This window comes from Tyto alba, unplaced genomic scaffold (assembly GCF_018691265.1).
Source record: "Tyto alba isolate M040663 unplaced genomic scaffold, T.alba_DEE_v4.0 Super-Scaffold_6, whole genome shotgun sequence".
Taxonomy (NCBI): Eukaryota; Metazoa; Chordata; class Aves; order Strigiformes; family Tytonidae; genus Tyto; species Tyto alba.
The window spans coordinates 38,962,352-38,978,616 of record NW_024881327.1 but is presented as its reverse complement, the minus strand read 5'-3'; the positions used below and the strand labels follow the sequence as shown (position 1 = coordinate 38,978,616).

Sequence of the window (16,265 nt, the reverse complement as noted above, 5' to 3'; positions counted from 1 at the left end):
ATGGTGTTTTAAAATGTGCTTCTGGATTAAGACTGCCCATAGAACCATTAAAATTATTTCTTGAGGTAAGGGATATAGTTCTTTTATTTCAGAAGTAACTCAGGGTCATGGAAGAAATGCTTCTACAGTTGGATGCTCCCTCACTGTTCCTAATAAAGCCTCTCCCTTTGAAAGAACTGGTACTAGTCGCTGTCAAATTAACATGCTAAATTAGAACAGATTTTAATACTGTGAACATTCACTGGAAATTCATATTTCCTCATGAAACATAGCAGCATGGTCTATAAATTTGGAGACTTCCATAAGTGACTCTTTATCTAGAGGTTCCATCTGCCATTCTGCAATGCTGAGGTACCACCAGACTTCCTAATAGAAACATAATGATATGCTAGAGTAACATCAGTTCTATGGGATGTTAAATATTCAGTAGCTCCTCTTACATAGTAGAAGATTCAGGCCTTAGCCTTGTATAAAAATACGCTGTCAAAAAGCTAGAAAAAACATACAAATCACCCAGTCCTACACAGTAAAACCAGCTGCTAGGCTTACTTGTGCCCCAGGGCAGCTTTAATTTGGACGTACAATATATCATCATAGGGTTACTTGATCAGAGTTGCAGTCTCAGGAAATATTTTCAGGACTATTCAATTTCCATTAGCAGTTTCTTCAGGATATATTAGGCACAAACTGGGTTTTCTTCAGTATCAATCATTCATATTTTCTCTTTCATCCTGTCTTTGCTAAAATAGGATTTTCATGGTGGCCATGAAATTGCAAAATTCGGTCTGTTCTTATGGCTGCTCTATCATTTAGGCTCCTATAATGGTGTTTTGCAGCAAAGGCTGGGTAAGGAACCTCTCTCCACCCTGGTGTTGGAGAACACCCAGTAATGCTCAGTATTTTGCCTTTCCATTCAGTAGTTCCTTCCCCTCTACCCCCATCTCTTTGTGCACACTTCAGGTGATTCTCCTTGGGAGCTTTCTGGTAATGAGTACTTTTGCTCTGTTCCCCAAGGACACAAGTTGGTTACACTTCCCAAATGTGTGAGAGTAGTACCCACTCCAGGACTAAGGTTAAAAATTAGTTGCTTACTACGTTCACAGAGCCCTGCAATGCTGCAAGCATACAAATACTAGTTGTACCTCCCAAGATCCCTTCCAACTTGAATTATCCTACAACATTATTGCATTCATACACACCAATGCAGAGAGGATGAAACCTGAGGACACCTTCTTTCTGAAAAAAACTACAAAGCTGCAAATATTGCTTATTTTTGCTTGTTGTGAAAAGGGAAAAAGAAGGAGCTTTCAGAACTGAAACACTCTCACGAGGGGCAGCCGGTGAGATCAGCTGGTGACTCATGTGAGCTGGAAGCTCTTTGAGAAGTGGACTTTGCCGACCCAAGACCAAAAATAAACTAAAAAACGCAAAAAAAGCAATTTAAAGAACGAAAACCCACCAGTGCTCATGATTCTTGCATGTTCCAGGTCCTTTGTAACAGCAACCAGCTTAGTTATCAGTGTTCTTACTCTGTCACTTTACTAATTATATGATTCTGCTTTTCCAAGTAAGCTCCTGGAATTTCCTCCCTCTGATTTGTGAGGGGGCTTCTCAGGGCCAGTATTTCCCTCCATTTAGCTAAAACAAACAAGATCTTTCTCTTTAAAAGTATTTCAGCATCATGAGATAAGTTTCCTTCCGCCTTTTAATAATTGCACCGGTCCCCAGAGGAAAGTGTCAACAACATTATTTCCTCCCAAATTCTAAGAGAGATACAATGTTCTTGTAGGTGGTGAGATTAGATTACAGCAAAAATTAATTGTTGGCTTCCAGCTTTCATTCTTCAGGCAACAACCTCAGCTCTCATGAACGTGTTACTTCAACTCACCTGTGATCTTTATTCACCTTTCCCACGTCTCTGCACCAGGTGGTCACAGAGTGCACAAAAGCTGCAGTGTCATTTAACTGCAACCGAACGGCATAAAATCCATCAGTTAACGTTGGTGTACCTTAGTTCTCTACCTGAAGGGAGTGCTCCTGAGGACAGGGCACAAGCACGTGGGAAGACACCAGATCACAGGCTCCGTCTTGACGAGTTTACCACCAAATCTGAAACATGCTAAGAAAAGCCCGTGCAGCAGCCCAGGGCACGGGATGAAGGAAGCAGTGATGACAAGACTGCGTGGTCAGCTGCTGTGCATCTCAAACTGCTTCACTGGGCTGGCCCATTTGGACATTTTCTTTTATGAATAAAAGAGTGAGTAAATAAAATCAGCTAGCTCCATCTGTTATTCACCCTAACCACAATAGGGTGGATTGATAGCTTGTAGATGGGGTTTTTGAGGAGATATGGAGAAAGTGTCCTTCCAGATTAATTCAAGGACAGCACTCTAAGGAGTCTGTTACCTATTTTTCAAGCATTCCTATGTTTATTTACTGAAACAACAGGGGTAATATGACATCATAAATCTTTTAAAAATTGAAATAGTAGTGCCAGTCTTGAAAGATTAATAATAAGGAACGCCTTTTAGAGTGTGCTCATGGAAATGTAATATGAATGATTAGTGTTGTTGGACATTAGAATTACAGTGTATAATTGTAATGTTATGGCAGATATATAGGAGCCAGTGATCCCTTAATGGAATACGGTGTGAATTTAATTATTTACATGGAAATATCAGGGCTGATATAGCCACTGAATGATTGACCTACCATTTCCTACACCCTGCAAGTGTTACGAAGGAACAGCATCACTATCTATTCAGACACGCTCAATACACATTTGTGTTTTAAATTCTACCCTACAGTTCATATCCCTTGTGCTCTACATCCTACAGAAACCTGGAACGTCTTTTAGGCTATCTTCCTGCAAGGCCTACCACAGGTGCCAAAATTCATCATGCGAAGATTTTGCTTGCAGGAGAAAGGTGCCCACGCTGGAGACTGAAGTTCGTTTTTTGTCGGGGAGGGAGCTGCCTGCCACTGAAGAACCAAGGGGCAACATGGGGTGCTTTGCCCTGTATTTCTTCTGTAATGATGGTTTCAAAACTATTTGGTGGAATCACATCCAGCAAAAGCATACTTAAAAAATGTGTATATACGCTTGGGAGACACATTTCCCTAGAGTGGCTTCTGGGTACGCTTAGGAAAAAACCAGGAATTCTTCAGATGCTTTTATAATGTCAGTAATATTAAATGTACAGTTTCAGTTGAGCAAACCATCACTCCCCTGCACAAAAGGCAGGATCGTGTAGACTCAGTATCTCTGTGTCAGTAATTCTCCCTGCAAGTATCTGCCCCTTGCAGGGCCCCCCCAGGACACAGGCTGCGTTCAGAGCAGCTGCACCAGGCCGCGGGTTTCACTTGCTCCCGTGAACAACTGATTCGATAGCAAGGGGAGGAAAGAAGGAGAATTCTTTTTAATCCTCACAGCCCCAGTTGAGGGACCCATCGTAAAACTATCAGGCAGAATTCAGCAGAGTGGAAATCCCTGCTCTGATAAGCCCCGGTCCTGGAAGGCGAGGGATGCAAAGTTCAGGATGGAGGTGCGCTTGCTGGATGCCCTGCACTCCCTCGTGCTCGGCTCTCGCCACTCTCACTGACCCGTGGTGTTAATGTCAAAAAAAGAGCATCTAACCACATTGGGCTGTAAGCTATTCACACCTCAACTACAGACTTCCTTTTTTGCTGGAAAAAGATTGTAATTCAGTGAAATACTAATTCCAAAAATTCCTGGTGCATGATTGTGCACATGGGTGTGTGTGTTTTGCATGCAAGGAACTGTAAATGCACTGTATAAGAGCACATTTGTTAACACAGTTTATTGGCACACTTATTGGCAAAGCATACATAAAATACAGTTGTATTATATAACACACTGACTCACTGTGTCTTTACATGATGACTTGAACATATTAATATGTAAATGAAAAAATTAGTTTCTTTTATAAAGTTTCACATAAATACACCGGAATCAAAAAAAAAAAAAAAAAGTAAACAAAAAAAATAGTTTGAGGGCTTTACAAAAATATTATACAAGAAATATACTATGAAAAGAAATAACAACAAAGCCAACTCAGATACAATAATAAAAACACAAAAGTTTTAGATTTATTAAGCTGCCCACAAAGTTAATGGATTACATGGCTTTAAAATATCTGGATCGACAGCAATTTTACAAAGCATAAACTCTCATAGGACTGGGTGTCTTTTTCCACATAAAAATATTTCTCATGTCTTTGATGAAAAAAAGACATTTCTTGTTTCAGCATTTTTATTAAATGATGGAAAGAGTATCTACTGGCATCAGCTAAACGTAAATTAAAAATGCTGGATCCTTTAAATGATTAATCGAAGAAAGAAAAGTTAAAGAAAGAACAGAAGTTACTTTAAATTACTTTTCCTTAAAAGCTGATTTTCTTCTGAAACAAGAAATTCCAGGTGCAAGTTGAAAAGCAGAAAATATATTACAATTGTAAAAAGTTTTACATAGTTACGTTAATGAGATCCTGAGCACTGATGACTTGTTAAAATATGGCCATTGTTTGATGAGGAAAAAACCAACCCCTTCCAATAGAACGCATTGTCAGAAATTTGTCATGGGATGCTATTTAATTTTCAGTTATTTTAATTGAGGTCAGTGCCAGTATCACGTTGTATGTGAATGCTTCCAAGAAATGTATATGGAAGCTTTTACAAGAGTTTTCCCTAATTAAAAAAAAAAAACAGATAGCTTTAGTTTAGAAATAGATACTGTATCCGTTGAAAGGTGTTTTTTAAAATTTTTTTTGAAGAATGCTGTGAAACAGTAATTAATAACCCACTGACATACATTGCAGTGGTTACTGCTGCAGAATAACCTATTGGGAAGTTTGTGGTGTGGGGTTTTCAGATTTAGTCTCCTGGTTAGCAGGAGGTTTGCTGTTCCATGGGCTGTTATTTCCCAGTGCAGGTGAATTGTTGAAATCTTCTTCATCATCCATGCCATTTGCTGCATCATACTGTGTATTCTCTAATCTAGTGATAAGCCTTTCGTCTTCATCCCCAAATTCGCCGCCCATCAGAGTTGGTTCTCCTACCACCATCACATCCTGTGAACAGCACCCAATATTTGTTATATGGAAACCTTGAGAGAGAAAAAATCAACTTAAAAAAATTATGTTAGAAAATTTGCATCTCTTAACTTTGTGATATTTGAACAACAGAGTTAAAAGTTCCTGCATAGTAGGAACCAGGAGACAGGCTTACACTTTATTTCTAATTGAAATGAAAAACAGTGACACATCTCTCTAGCCGCATGCTCGTGGCTCTGGATCTCAGAAACCCCAGAACTGAAAAGCAGGTAGACTGAAAAATATGTATGATTTTAAGTAAATAAGCAGGCTATGAAACTACCTTAAACTCCTGCTTGAAATATTTAGCCTTTATGCAGTAATTCTTTCCTGAGCCATTTTATTTGGAAAGGCACCAGGGTGCTTCTCAGTTGGAACTTGGCGATACGCGTATTTTTAAAGTAGTTTAAAAGAAACCGCATTTCTTATCCTCAGACTTCTCAAATGTGGAGCACAGCACTCTAATAAAGATGGTAACTCTCTTATCCATAGCCAGCCAAGCCCTTTTACGCATCCAATATACTTGACATTCTGCTACTTAATTATGGTAATTAATTTAGGTAAAGTTTTCGATAAAAACAATGTTCACACTGATTTGACAATTTGCATAGCTAATTAAGTCATTAGCAAAAACCTGCTGATTGCCAACAAGCCCTGAATTTACCATCTGTTATTTCATGGTGCCTGTCACCTAACTCCATGTAGGCAACCCTGCCACCAATCTGTGCAGTAAGAGGACCAATCTGTCCAGCTGGTACCGTAAAAGGAAGATGAAGAGTGCTAATTATAATTACACTGATGAAGCTAGTAGTCATCAAAAACTGAAGCATGCAAGAAAGAAAGAATTCATCTAATCACTGCTTTAAGTACAAATTGTCCTTCCATGAAAACAAGTAAACCGCCTACTGTACTCCAGTGCATCACACATTTGCTGCAAAAAACCTAACCAGCATGGGATAGAAAGGTGCAAACTTGAGATTGGAAAGCAAAGGTGCAAAGCCAGAGAGCTCGCTCGCTCTCTCTGTTCAACGGAGACTCAGGCTGCTGTGCTAACCGCTGAAGAAATATGTGGGATGCATCTTTTCATGCAGCTCAGGTGGCAGGGCATCAGCTAGTGTCTGGTAAAAGTGCAGTAATTCCAGATGTCTAGCTTTGTACCTGCTGATTTAACAAGCCCTTCCAAGAATGCTAGCAAACAACAGATTCATATTTTAAAGGATCTGTTCCTCCTTATGAATGTAAAAACATTTGTAAAAAGCAAATGGATGACAAATGTTTGCATTCAGTAAGGTTTCTTTTTAATCAGATATATACTTCCTTCATCATGAAACAATACAAATTATTGCCTGTAAGTATTTACACTGGTTCTCGATATCCCTCAGCAAAGGCTGACATGCTACAGAAGAATGTTTATATCACATTTTCAGCCTGTGCTATGTGAAAAATTTGTGAGTAGATGGAAACTGTTATATGATTTCTTCTTTATATTGTCTATATTTTGTTACTCCATATATCCATAAAATATTTGGTTAAATAAAACTCACACACAGCTTTGCAACATAGAAGTTTAAAAGACAAAGGTGTTTACAACCAAAAGTTTATTCTAATTTATTCCATCCCTCTAAACAACAGACAATGTATAGTGTGCACTGCTGAACCAGAGCTGACCCCGTTGTAGTGCGAGAGCATTAATGACAAGAGAGACCTGGCAGAGGACAGCAAGTTGGGTTTGAGCGTGCAATGTGATACGGCAGGCAAAAAGAACCACAGTGGCTGAAATACAGAATCACAGATCGAGGTGGCAACAGTTCCTCTTACTTCAATGCTCTTGAGCATGGAACTCAAGTTCTCCCTGTTGCCGTACCAGCAAGAGGTCAGCAACTTGGATGAGACTTAGAGAAGCGCATCAAAAATAACTATGGGGCTAGAACAGCTGGCTGGGGAGGCCACATGAAAGAATTAAATATGTATTATATCTACCAAATGAATGGGAGGGGTAAATACGCTTAACAGCTGCAAGTGTTGAAAGGAAGAGGATCGCTTTAGGCCAATCCGATGAGATGTAAACTAGGGTACTATGATGACATTAAGTAAACGAAAATGTAACCCCCACTGCTAAAACAATATTCCTGTTACTGAGAACCGTAGACTGAGGTTAACGACCCCACTGGAACAGTGCTAGCTTTGCTGCTCAGGTCACCTAGTGCTGGTCTGGGGAAAATCTCAATCTGTGGTAGGAAACATTCATGCATCAGGTGGGAGATGCTCAATGACCTTGTGAGTACTGCCATCTCTAATTTTCTTAGATTCTTTGCAAATATTATTCCTTTAATGTAATGACACCCACTGAGAGGATAGTTTGCACTTATATTTCTCTCCATGCTATTGAGTATCTCTCTCTCTCTCTCTCTCTCTCTGGGAATTAAACTACAATTATATTGAGGTTAGTGGAGTTTTCCCTCATGCTATTTAAAAGATAGATATCACAGCATTAGTTACAGGACATTTAAAAAAAAAAAAATATATATATTCTTGACAATCCTGCCACTTAATAGTTATGTCAGGCAAAAATAGTGTCTCAGGAAGCACACATGCTGGTTCCTCCCCGGAGAGGATTCTGCTCCTCAGACTGAAAGCTGAAGACCCCACCGAGTGCACCCCATTGAACCTCCACTCACTAGTTCCCGTGCAATGACCACCAACCTCTGAGGAGGACTGGAAGTGACTCCTTTTAGAGCCCCTCAATGCTTCTCCTTAAATTGGCCAGTGGGGGTCACTGCTGTTGAATGACACAAGGCTCCATCCCTCCCAGGGTTGAGGCTGCAGCTCTGGAGTGCTCCTAGCTCCTGCTCATGGAGTGAGAAGCAGAATCCAAGAATTAAACCCTAGTCTCTTGCATTGCAGCACACACTGCTATGGCCTAGTTATGGTATCACATATTTGACTAGATTAGTTTAAAAAAGATTTAGACTGTAGTCACTCAATCTTATTAATTTACTCTGTGATTAGAAACAACATTTTTTGGTCAAGGAATGTCTCATGATAGTAAAATATGGTTGCAGTGAAGCACTGTAAATAAAGCAGTGGCTGTTTTACATTATGTGATAGAAATGTAGTATTTAATAATATAACCACAAAAGCAGCTTTCATGTATATCATACCTTTCATCCTGAAATAACCCTAATTGCCATCCAAACTTAAATTGATGCACATGAACTATACACAGAGATCACTTCATACACAACTCAAATGCAAGCACTTCTATTTAACAGACCAGTCATTTCTCAGGCTTCATTTTTTTTTATACCTAGCCTCAAAGTTTAGCTCTGCTATGCCCAGTTACATAACTAAATTTTTTAACTCGGGATTTTAAAGATCATCCTAGGGCTAAACAGTGTCTTACTGGAGTCTGAAGGTGAAAATTTGTGGTAGGCCACGTAACGTTTCCCATCCCTATGCCTGACATCTTGGCTGCTGCTAATACGTAGTCCCGCTCAGTGTGTTATGGTGATTAGTTCGTAGCTCAGGTGTCAGTCCCCAGATGTAGACAAACAGTGCTTCACAAGCCTGAGATAATTAGAAACACCTCAAACTATCAAGTATATTGTTCGAGCAAGCCTCATACTCCGAGGATTCAAAGTTGCACTAGTTTTGGCAGCCAGCATACCTCTAAGTGCTCAGTCAAAAGAAGGGTACCTCCTGCCTGCCTACCTGTCTTCTTACGACATTGTGTTAGTGGTGATTATTTTAATAATTGACTTCTTAGCTCCTTGCCACAAAAATTATTAATGACTGAGAGCCCCATTGCTGCCCACACCCATAATGGTCACTGCTTCCAAGACGAAAACATCAGACTGACATCAGTGTTGAAATGATCTATAGAAACAGAACTGACATTTTAATTAGGTTTCAGGGTAAACACTTTCTAGAGGAAAATGGTTATCTTTCAGATCTCATCATAGTCTTCTCTGTTAACTTGACATTCGGATCTTGTTTGGAATATTTTTCCTAAAGCACAACAACTGGAAACCAATTTGTTCACTCTCATCTCCTTATGGCTAAATCTGAGATTCCAAATTGCACAGTCCTGAGACACAGGATGATTTCTGACACGCATCTTCTGGCCCTGGAACTGTAGCTCTGGTACTACAACATCCATTACAAACCACCTAAATCTACACCCTGTTTCTGAAACGTAAGAGATTGTATTTCTCCCTTCCCCATTAGCAGGTTTATTTATGGATTTGGCTTTTGAGGAGCTTACAGAGAACTACAAAGAGAAAGAGAGATTACTGAGGTATGTAACTTGCTTAAAGAGTGCAAGAAGGCTCTAATTAAGACTCTGGATGTAACAAAGAACATTTGATTTATTTAGTGGCATGTAGTGATGCTTTATTCTTTCCAACACAAATGATATTTCACTGGGTTCATGGTTACAGTATTACACTCAACAGGATCTTCATTAGTAAATGAAAGCAAAATCCACCTATTCATTTCTATGGTTATGACTGGAAGCAGCCTAGAGCAATGGTTCTTAAGAGTTTATGAGTTGTGCATTGTTGTCAGATTTCCAAATTAAATAGATGAAAATGGATCAACGTGCGCTGCTTTTATTAAACTTAACAGAAAGTGCTATTTAAGTGATAATGGCTGTATGGACCCCTTCTGATGATCTTGCATATACCTGTAATCCACAGATCACAGTGTACAAGTCACTGCTCTATGTACAAGGCTTGCAGGACCATTTTATTTGAAACAAAATATGAAAAATGCAAAGGAATATGATTTTGGCCAGTAAAGAGGCTTGAAAACTGAGCAAAGGCTTGGGAAAACGTTGCAGCTAGCTTCAAGCATTATAGGAAATCAGCACTGTGTGAGTGATAAGGCAATGACACACCCAAATTAGATAACTAATTTATTTGAAATCACAGGAAGGCTAACATTAGAAAGGCAGGTTTTCTATGAACCTTGCAGAAGGAGTCTTGCCCATCTTTGCTCTTTGTTTAGAGGAAAGAAGAAATTGGTAATTCCAGTTTCTGCACAACAGGTTAATGTTTCTTCCAAAGATCAGATGTGATCCAGAACATGAAAAAATCTAAGAACAGTTTAAATGACTGGCATTTGCTGAGACTAAAACAGCAGAGTGCACTACAATTTCAAGGTCCCTGTTTTGACAACTTTCTTTACTCACTGAAAAAAGCCAATGTGTTTGTGGAAAGCACAGGCACCAATGCCTGTACCAATGAGAGCCTGAGATAAGAAAACTTCTGGTGAGGAAAATGGTTTTGTATTTGTGCTATTGGAGTGACTTTAGTGGAGCTTGGTTCTACTTCCAGCACACTACAGTGTGTTGGCTCAGCACCTACAACATTCAGGTTGAAAGTATCACTGGACAAGTAATCAGCCAACCTAGGCTTGAGCTGTGCAGTGCAATCACGTAGTACACTGGCTAAACTACATTTGTTTTAAGCATGTAGGAAATATGTAATTTGTAGAAAAGGTGTTAAACAAGGGACTTGGGCAGGAAGAGCCATTGACAAGAGTTGCTGAAGGTCTGCATTCGGTAGCACGAGAACTGACAGAAGCACAGAAACCACTGTCTTCCTCACCATTAGAAGGGAAAATGAGTGTAATAGAATGCAAGTGACTGTCAGAAGAGCAAAACTTTGTATTTTTTTGTGCAGGGTTGAGAAAGTATAAAAAATAGCTAGAGATATGAAGACAGACTGAGACTGACCCTTTTCAAATTGCTGGTGAAAGGGAAGATGCATACCCACCCACTGGCAGAGACCCTTAAGATGCTTTTGAAGATGGTGTTATTAAAGATGTATAAGAATGTGTCAGCATAGTCAAAGGGTTCATAAGTTTAAAGCAATACACCAGGCACAAATGATATTGATTGATTAGGCTTCAGCAACTGAACTTCAGGGTGTGGCAGCAACCTGACCCATGCATGGAAATACAACCACTTCATTTCACTTTCTGGGCTTGGCTCTATACTGTCAGTACTGTCCCTGCCTGAAGAACTGATCAAAAAATAACGCAGGCAGAGGAAGTGGCACAACCTCCAATTGCTGAAGAAGAACGTGGATGTGACAAGTACTGATCCATCTCATTGATCAAGGTTTGCTTGGTCCCCCATGTATTTATCTGAAGATCTGGAAGGGGGTATGGGGAAAATGACAAATCTCTTTGAAGTTTCAAGCGTTGTCATAGCTGATGGTATTTCAGCTGCTTTCTAGTCACTGTCCTGAACATGGAACATTTGCCTCTCCAGACATGAAGACCTCATTAAAGAAACAGAAGTTAATAGTGTGAGAGAGAAATGTGGATGAGGTATATGGTAAGTTCACACATTTACCAGAGTGTACACAGCATTACTGCAGGAGCAAAATTTAACAATTCCTGATGCTCTAAACCAAGAAACATTACATAGAATAAAGGCTAAGGAAACATTCTCTAACCAGGATTAATTTACTATCAAAGAGAAAACAACATAGAAGCATAAAAGTGACAGGATATTAGGAGTTAGATTCTATTATGGTGGAGAGACTGTCTTTGCTGGCTGGGAAGAAATCACTGGAAAAAACAGAAAGCTGGAGTACATGACTTCATAGTAATCCAGGTTTGGTATGGGTATGAGCTCATTGTTGGGGTTCTCCAGAGAGGAGGATGGGAAAAATCAAACTGAAACTAGCTGTGGTTATGTGAGTCATCTGGATAGAAGATGCAGTCATTTCATTCCTCTTCTCTAATAATGAGGGGGAAAATGCTTTTAACACTGAAAACGAACGATTTCAGTAGTTTTTTCTTCTGCTGAGCAGGAAAGTCCCATTCACAGAAAGCTCTATGGCCAAATGAAGCTTTTAGTTGAAATCTGTCAGACTGTGTTTGAGGACATCTTGTCTTCTACCACATATAAAGGAAATCAAACATTAACTATTGAATGATTTGCTTTAAGGTAAAGTTAAGAGAAAGAAACAGAAAGCAAGTTACTGCTACCTGCAGCTAACTTCAGAAAGCAGGGGCATGCCTGTAATATGGCCTGCTTCAAAGAATGCATAATTTTGAAGAAACATGGTAACATCTCTCTATTTAAAAAGTGTTGAATCGTTTACACCAAAATATCCTACTGCTAAAATTATTTTGAGTTCTGTCTACTCTACAGGGTGGCCCAGCCATCAATTCCATCTGGTTTGCTATCTTTGCTGTGGGGAAGATAGGAAGAGCTGTTAGTATGTCAAATCGAACAGCGAAGCACTTTCCATTTTGCAGAGGAAAAGGAGAAGCATCCTAAAAAATGGAACCTGATCCTCCATACAAAAAAGTTTGGACTGTCTTGCTACTCTGGTATAGAAAGTGAACAATATTGAAATATATTGACTATACAGCATTTTTAAAGTCAATGAAGACTATAAATCCATCCCTCATACCATGATAAACTTTACCATTATGTCTCAGATGAACAAATATCATCTCCATCAGGAAGAGTAGCCTTCCAGTACCTGAAGTCAGCTTGAATACCAGTGGGACTGACAGGTAACTGTCAAAAGGCTCAGTTACACTCAAACATACAAGTACACATGGTTACCACTGAAGCCAACAAAAGTCATCTCTCCAGGGAAGAGCAGGCTGAAGAGCAGCAGGGGGTTGGATTCTGGCCCTACTGAACTGAACTCAGGGCAGGGAGTAGCCAAGATAAAGTGATTTCACTGCCTTTTAAACTTGGAGACAGCAGGGAACTCGCTGGTTGCTCAGTTTTGCACCTAATTGCTGGTTTGTTCTTAAATATGGTTGATTACTGATCCAAGGGTTTTTCTGGCAGATGCAGTCAGTGAGGTGAAGTGGTCCCTGACACCAGGAGATCAGGTAGCTGGCCTTCTGACTGCTTTGTGCTGCCAGAAAAACCCAGAGATGCCTATATTAGGGAAAGAATCTGACTCCAGAAATACAAGCCATGTGAAAATTTTAATATGACAAGGAGAAAATATGAGTTTAACGTACTGAAGCCCAAGGCTTCTGTAAGATAGTGGATTGCTGAATCAGTTGCTAAACAAAAATCTTCATTTCATTTCATTTCATTTCATTTCATTTCACTGCTGTTAGTCTACTCCTCTTTTTTATCTCGATATTCAAGCTTCCTAGGAGGTATCTGCTTTGTGCTAACAAAAGGCCTATATTCTTTGTCAGGCTTCAGAGGAGACCTAGCCCTTTCCTATCCGCTGATCAGAAATCCAATAAAAATCCCGGCATGTTATTCCCAAGATACCACTTTATAGTTCCTATAATATCAAATTAATTTCCCTAGCTTTATAATGCATAACCTATCTCCTTATTGAGTAAGGCACACTTTGTCACAATTTGGGGTCTGATTATCCCTATATTGCGACTAAGGCAATAAACATGACATTAAAGTGCTGCTACAGTTCCGGAAATGACTTGGTGTTTCCCTATATGATTAGGATGTCAACAGTTACAGCTAGCAGGGTGGGTAAGTTTAGACTCATATTCCAGGGGACCTACCCTCTGCAAGTGGAGTGGTTGGAAAAAGAGATCACCTCTGCACGTAAGTTAATTCATAACCTGTTCCGCTGAAGCATCTGAACCTGGCACGGATTAGAGGTAAGGCACTAACATAGAGAGACCAGCAGTCTGCTCAGGAGCGGCTGTCCTGTTCCACAGGGGCTCATCCTCACTTAGCACCTGGCAGATGGAAGTCTGCAAGACTCATACTATATCTAAAATCACAAGGCCCAATGTGAGTCCCACTGCCAGTGGAAGGACTCCCACAGACAAGAAAAGGAGCTGGCCCAGGCCTTGAAAAAATCACATCTGGTCCTCAGGATACCCCTGCTTGAGGGTCATTTGTTAAAGCTGCACTGCAGAATGGCTTCTTCACATCTCTCCACTAATTCCCCAGCTTCCACAGCACACTGTGCAAGATCGCCTTTTACTTGTGATAGTTTAGGCTCAAGAATGCACCTTCTTTACAATGTGAGGAAAGAATTACAGCACTTTAAGCAAGTCAGGCCTAAAAGGAAAGTGAGACTTACAGGTACCTGACTTGATAGACTCAGGTTTGCAGCAGCTGACTTTTTCTTGCTGTTGGTACTATTTGCGTTGTTCCCAGCACTGCTGTTGGAAGTGCTGCTGGTAGAGTTTTTCCTTTTTCTCCGTTTGGTTGTCGGTTGTCTTGTGGGTTCTGCTGCAATAAAATGGTAAAGAGGAAAGCAAATGGCAGATATTGTAAAGCGTGTACTAAAATGATCTGTAAGCAGAAGTGCTGAAATATTTTTTCACCTAGATTTAAATGTCTGTGTTTACTAGTAGTAGTACTAGTAGTATTAGATTTAATACACAAACCGCAGAGTAATATTTGGACCCAAACCAACGGAATCTGCTTTCAGTTTTGTATAATGGACTAATGAGGCTTATTCTCCCAGCATTATCTATAAAGATATTTGAAAGCATTTACCAGTGGGAATATCATGATAACTATCATGATGCTCAAAGTGTCTGTGTAGCTTGCTGAAGGTCACACAGCAAGCAACAGTGCTAAACAAAAATCCATGTCTTATTCTGATGCAGGGTACAGCCTCAACTGACCCAGCCAGAGGCAAAGGCTAAAGGCAGCTTTCGACCCTCCTGCCGCCATCGATGCCACGTACAATCAACTGCCATGTGAGTTCCTTCTACCTCTGATGCGGGCTTCATCTTTAATACTGCTACGCCAAAAAGAACACATTAGATCGTGCTGAATGCCACTTCTCTGCGAGTCTTCCAAACTCAGAGCAAATCAGGACAATTACATAGCTTTGCTTAAATTGGCAAAGAACAGAGGGGCAATTGTACTTCTCAAAATTTGGCCTGGGCACCCATGTGAATAGTCTTAGATATACAAATCTTTAATAATCTGAAAAAAGAGAGAATTATTATTTTGAGGTGTAAGAGGAAGGAGATTAGGTCCAGGCCTGTAAATAACATTATATTAGTCTCAAAGACAATTAATTATGAATTGTAGCTGTAATTTCAGAGTCACAGCAGGAAGCTGAATTATACAAACGATGAATTCTAATGGAGCCAGTAGGCATTTTGCATTCCATCTACACATATTTTTGTACTAAATTATATCCTAGTCATAGTGAAACCATCTGAATGTGCACATCTATAAATCAGTTGGGTCAGACTGAAATCATAAAACATCAGAATCATTTTCAGGCTTACTTTTGGAACAGTGCTAATTCTTATTATTTTCCTTTGTAAGTAAATTTGCAGTAAATTTTCCCATTGTTTCTATATTAATTTAACTATAAAATAAGTAAAACACTGGAAATGAAACATACCTGGTGGGGCCACCATTCTCTGCCATTTTTGAAACAAGCACGTCTTCAAGCAGTCTCGAGGACTTAGATTGTAAGTTTTATGTCTTGACATCAGTTCCTGCATTGGCTCCAGTATTACACACAACTGGAAGAGAAAGTCAGAATAGAATTATTTCATCCAAGCAGAGACTCAGTTGATCAGTATTTACATAGCTGGAAAGTATATTCCTGGCTTTTTTTTACCCTTACTAACAGAGTATGCCTTGTACAGCTAAGTTTAATCTTCACTGGGGTTGCAGGATGAAAACTGAATTGAGAAAACTTTTTCTCACTATTTGATAGCTTAAGTATTTAAAAAAAAAAAAAATCAGATAAACTTCAACTCTGGTCTTCCAGACTACAGAGATTTCAGAAGAGTAGAGGATGTTCATGCTTGATTGCCAAAGCTGCAAAGATGACTCGGTAAACAATAAAATGTCTATATCAGGTTATCATTCCCATGTAGGAAAATGTACACACAGTGATCTTCTGTCCTGCTGCACTCCACAATGAAGACTTCTCATAAATGAGGATTGTAAACATGATATTTTATCTTGCTATTGCATGCAAAATAATTTAGATAATTTTGTTCCTTCCTTGTTATGAGGACTATACATTATCTTCCCATCACATGACTGACATGTCCAAGAAAAAAGAGAAGCATTTTATTTTCCTTGTCAGCTTGAATGCTCTATTATGTTGAAGCTGGAGATTTCTGAAAACATGGAATTTCAAGCAAACCTCTTCCTTCAATAGGCTTATATTTTCTGTCTGTTCGCTTTGTAATTAAAAT

The 16,265-nt window shown here is 39.5% G+C and overlaps 1 protein-coding gene across 9 annotated transcripts in view; it reads right to left on the bottom strand.

Annotated features, from left to right (window-relative positions):
- Positions 1 to 3,796: 3,796 nt before the first annotated feature.
- Positions 3,797 to 16,265, bottom strand: part of LDB2 (LIM domain binding 2) — a 374,853-nt gene continuing 362,384 nt past the window's right edge. For 2 of the 9 annotated variants that reach the window (XM_032984524.2, XM_032984519.2), the window contains 3 exons: positions 15,455 to 15,578; positions 14,165 to 14,316; positions 3,797 to 5,090 (listed from right to left, as the gene is read on the bottom strand). In XM_032984524.2, the coding sequence (XP_032840415.1) occupies positions 4,860 to 5,090; positions 14,165 to 14,316; positions 15,455 to 15,578 (507 nt within the window). In that variant the 3' untranslated portion in view covers positions 3,797 to 4,859. Of the gene's footprint in view, positions 5,126 to 7,810; positions 7,958 to 14,164; positions 14,317 to 15,454; positions 15,579 to 16,265 lie in introns of those variants that run through there. The other 7 variants (XM_032984522.2, XM_032984521.2, XM_032984523.2 and 4 more) reach the window with 7 other exon arrangements.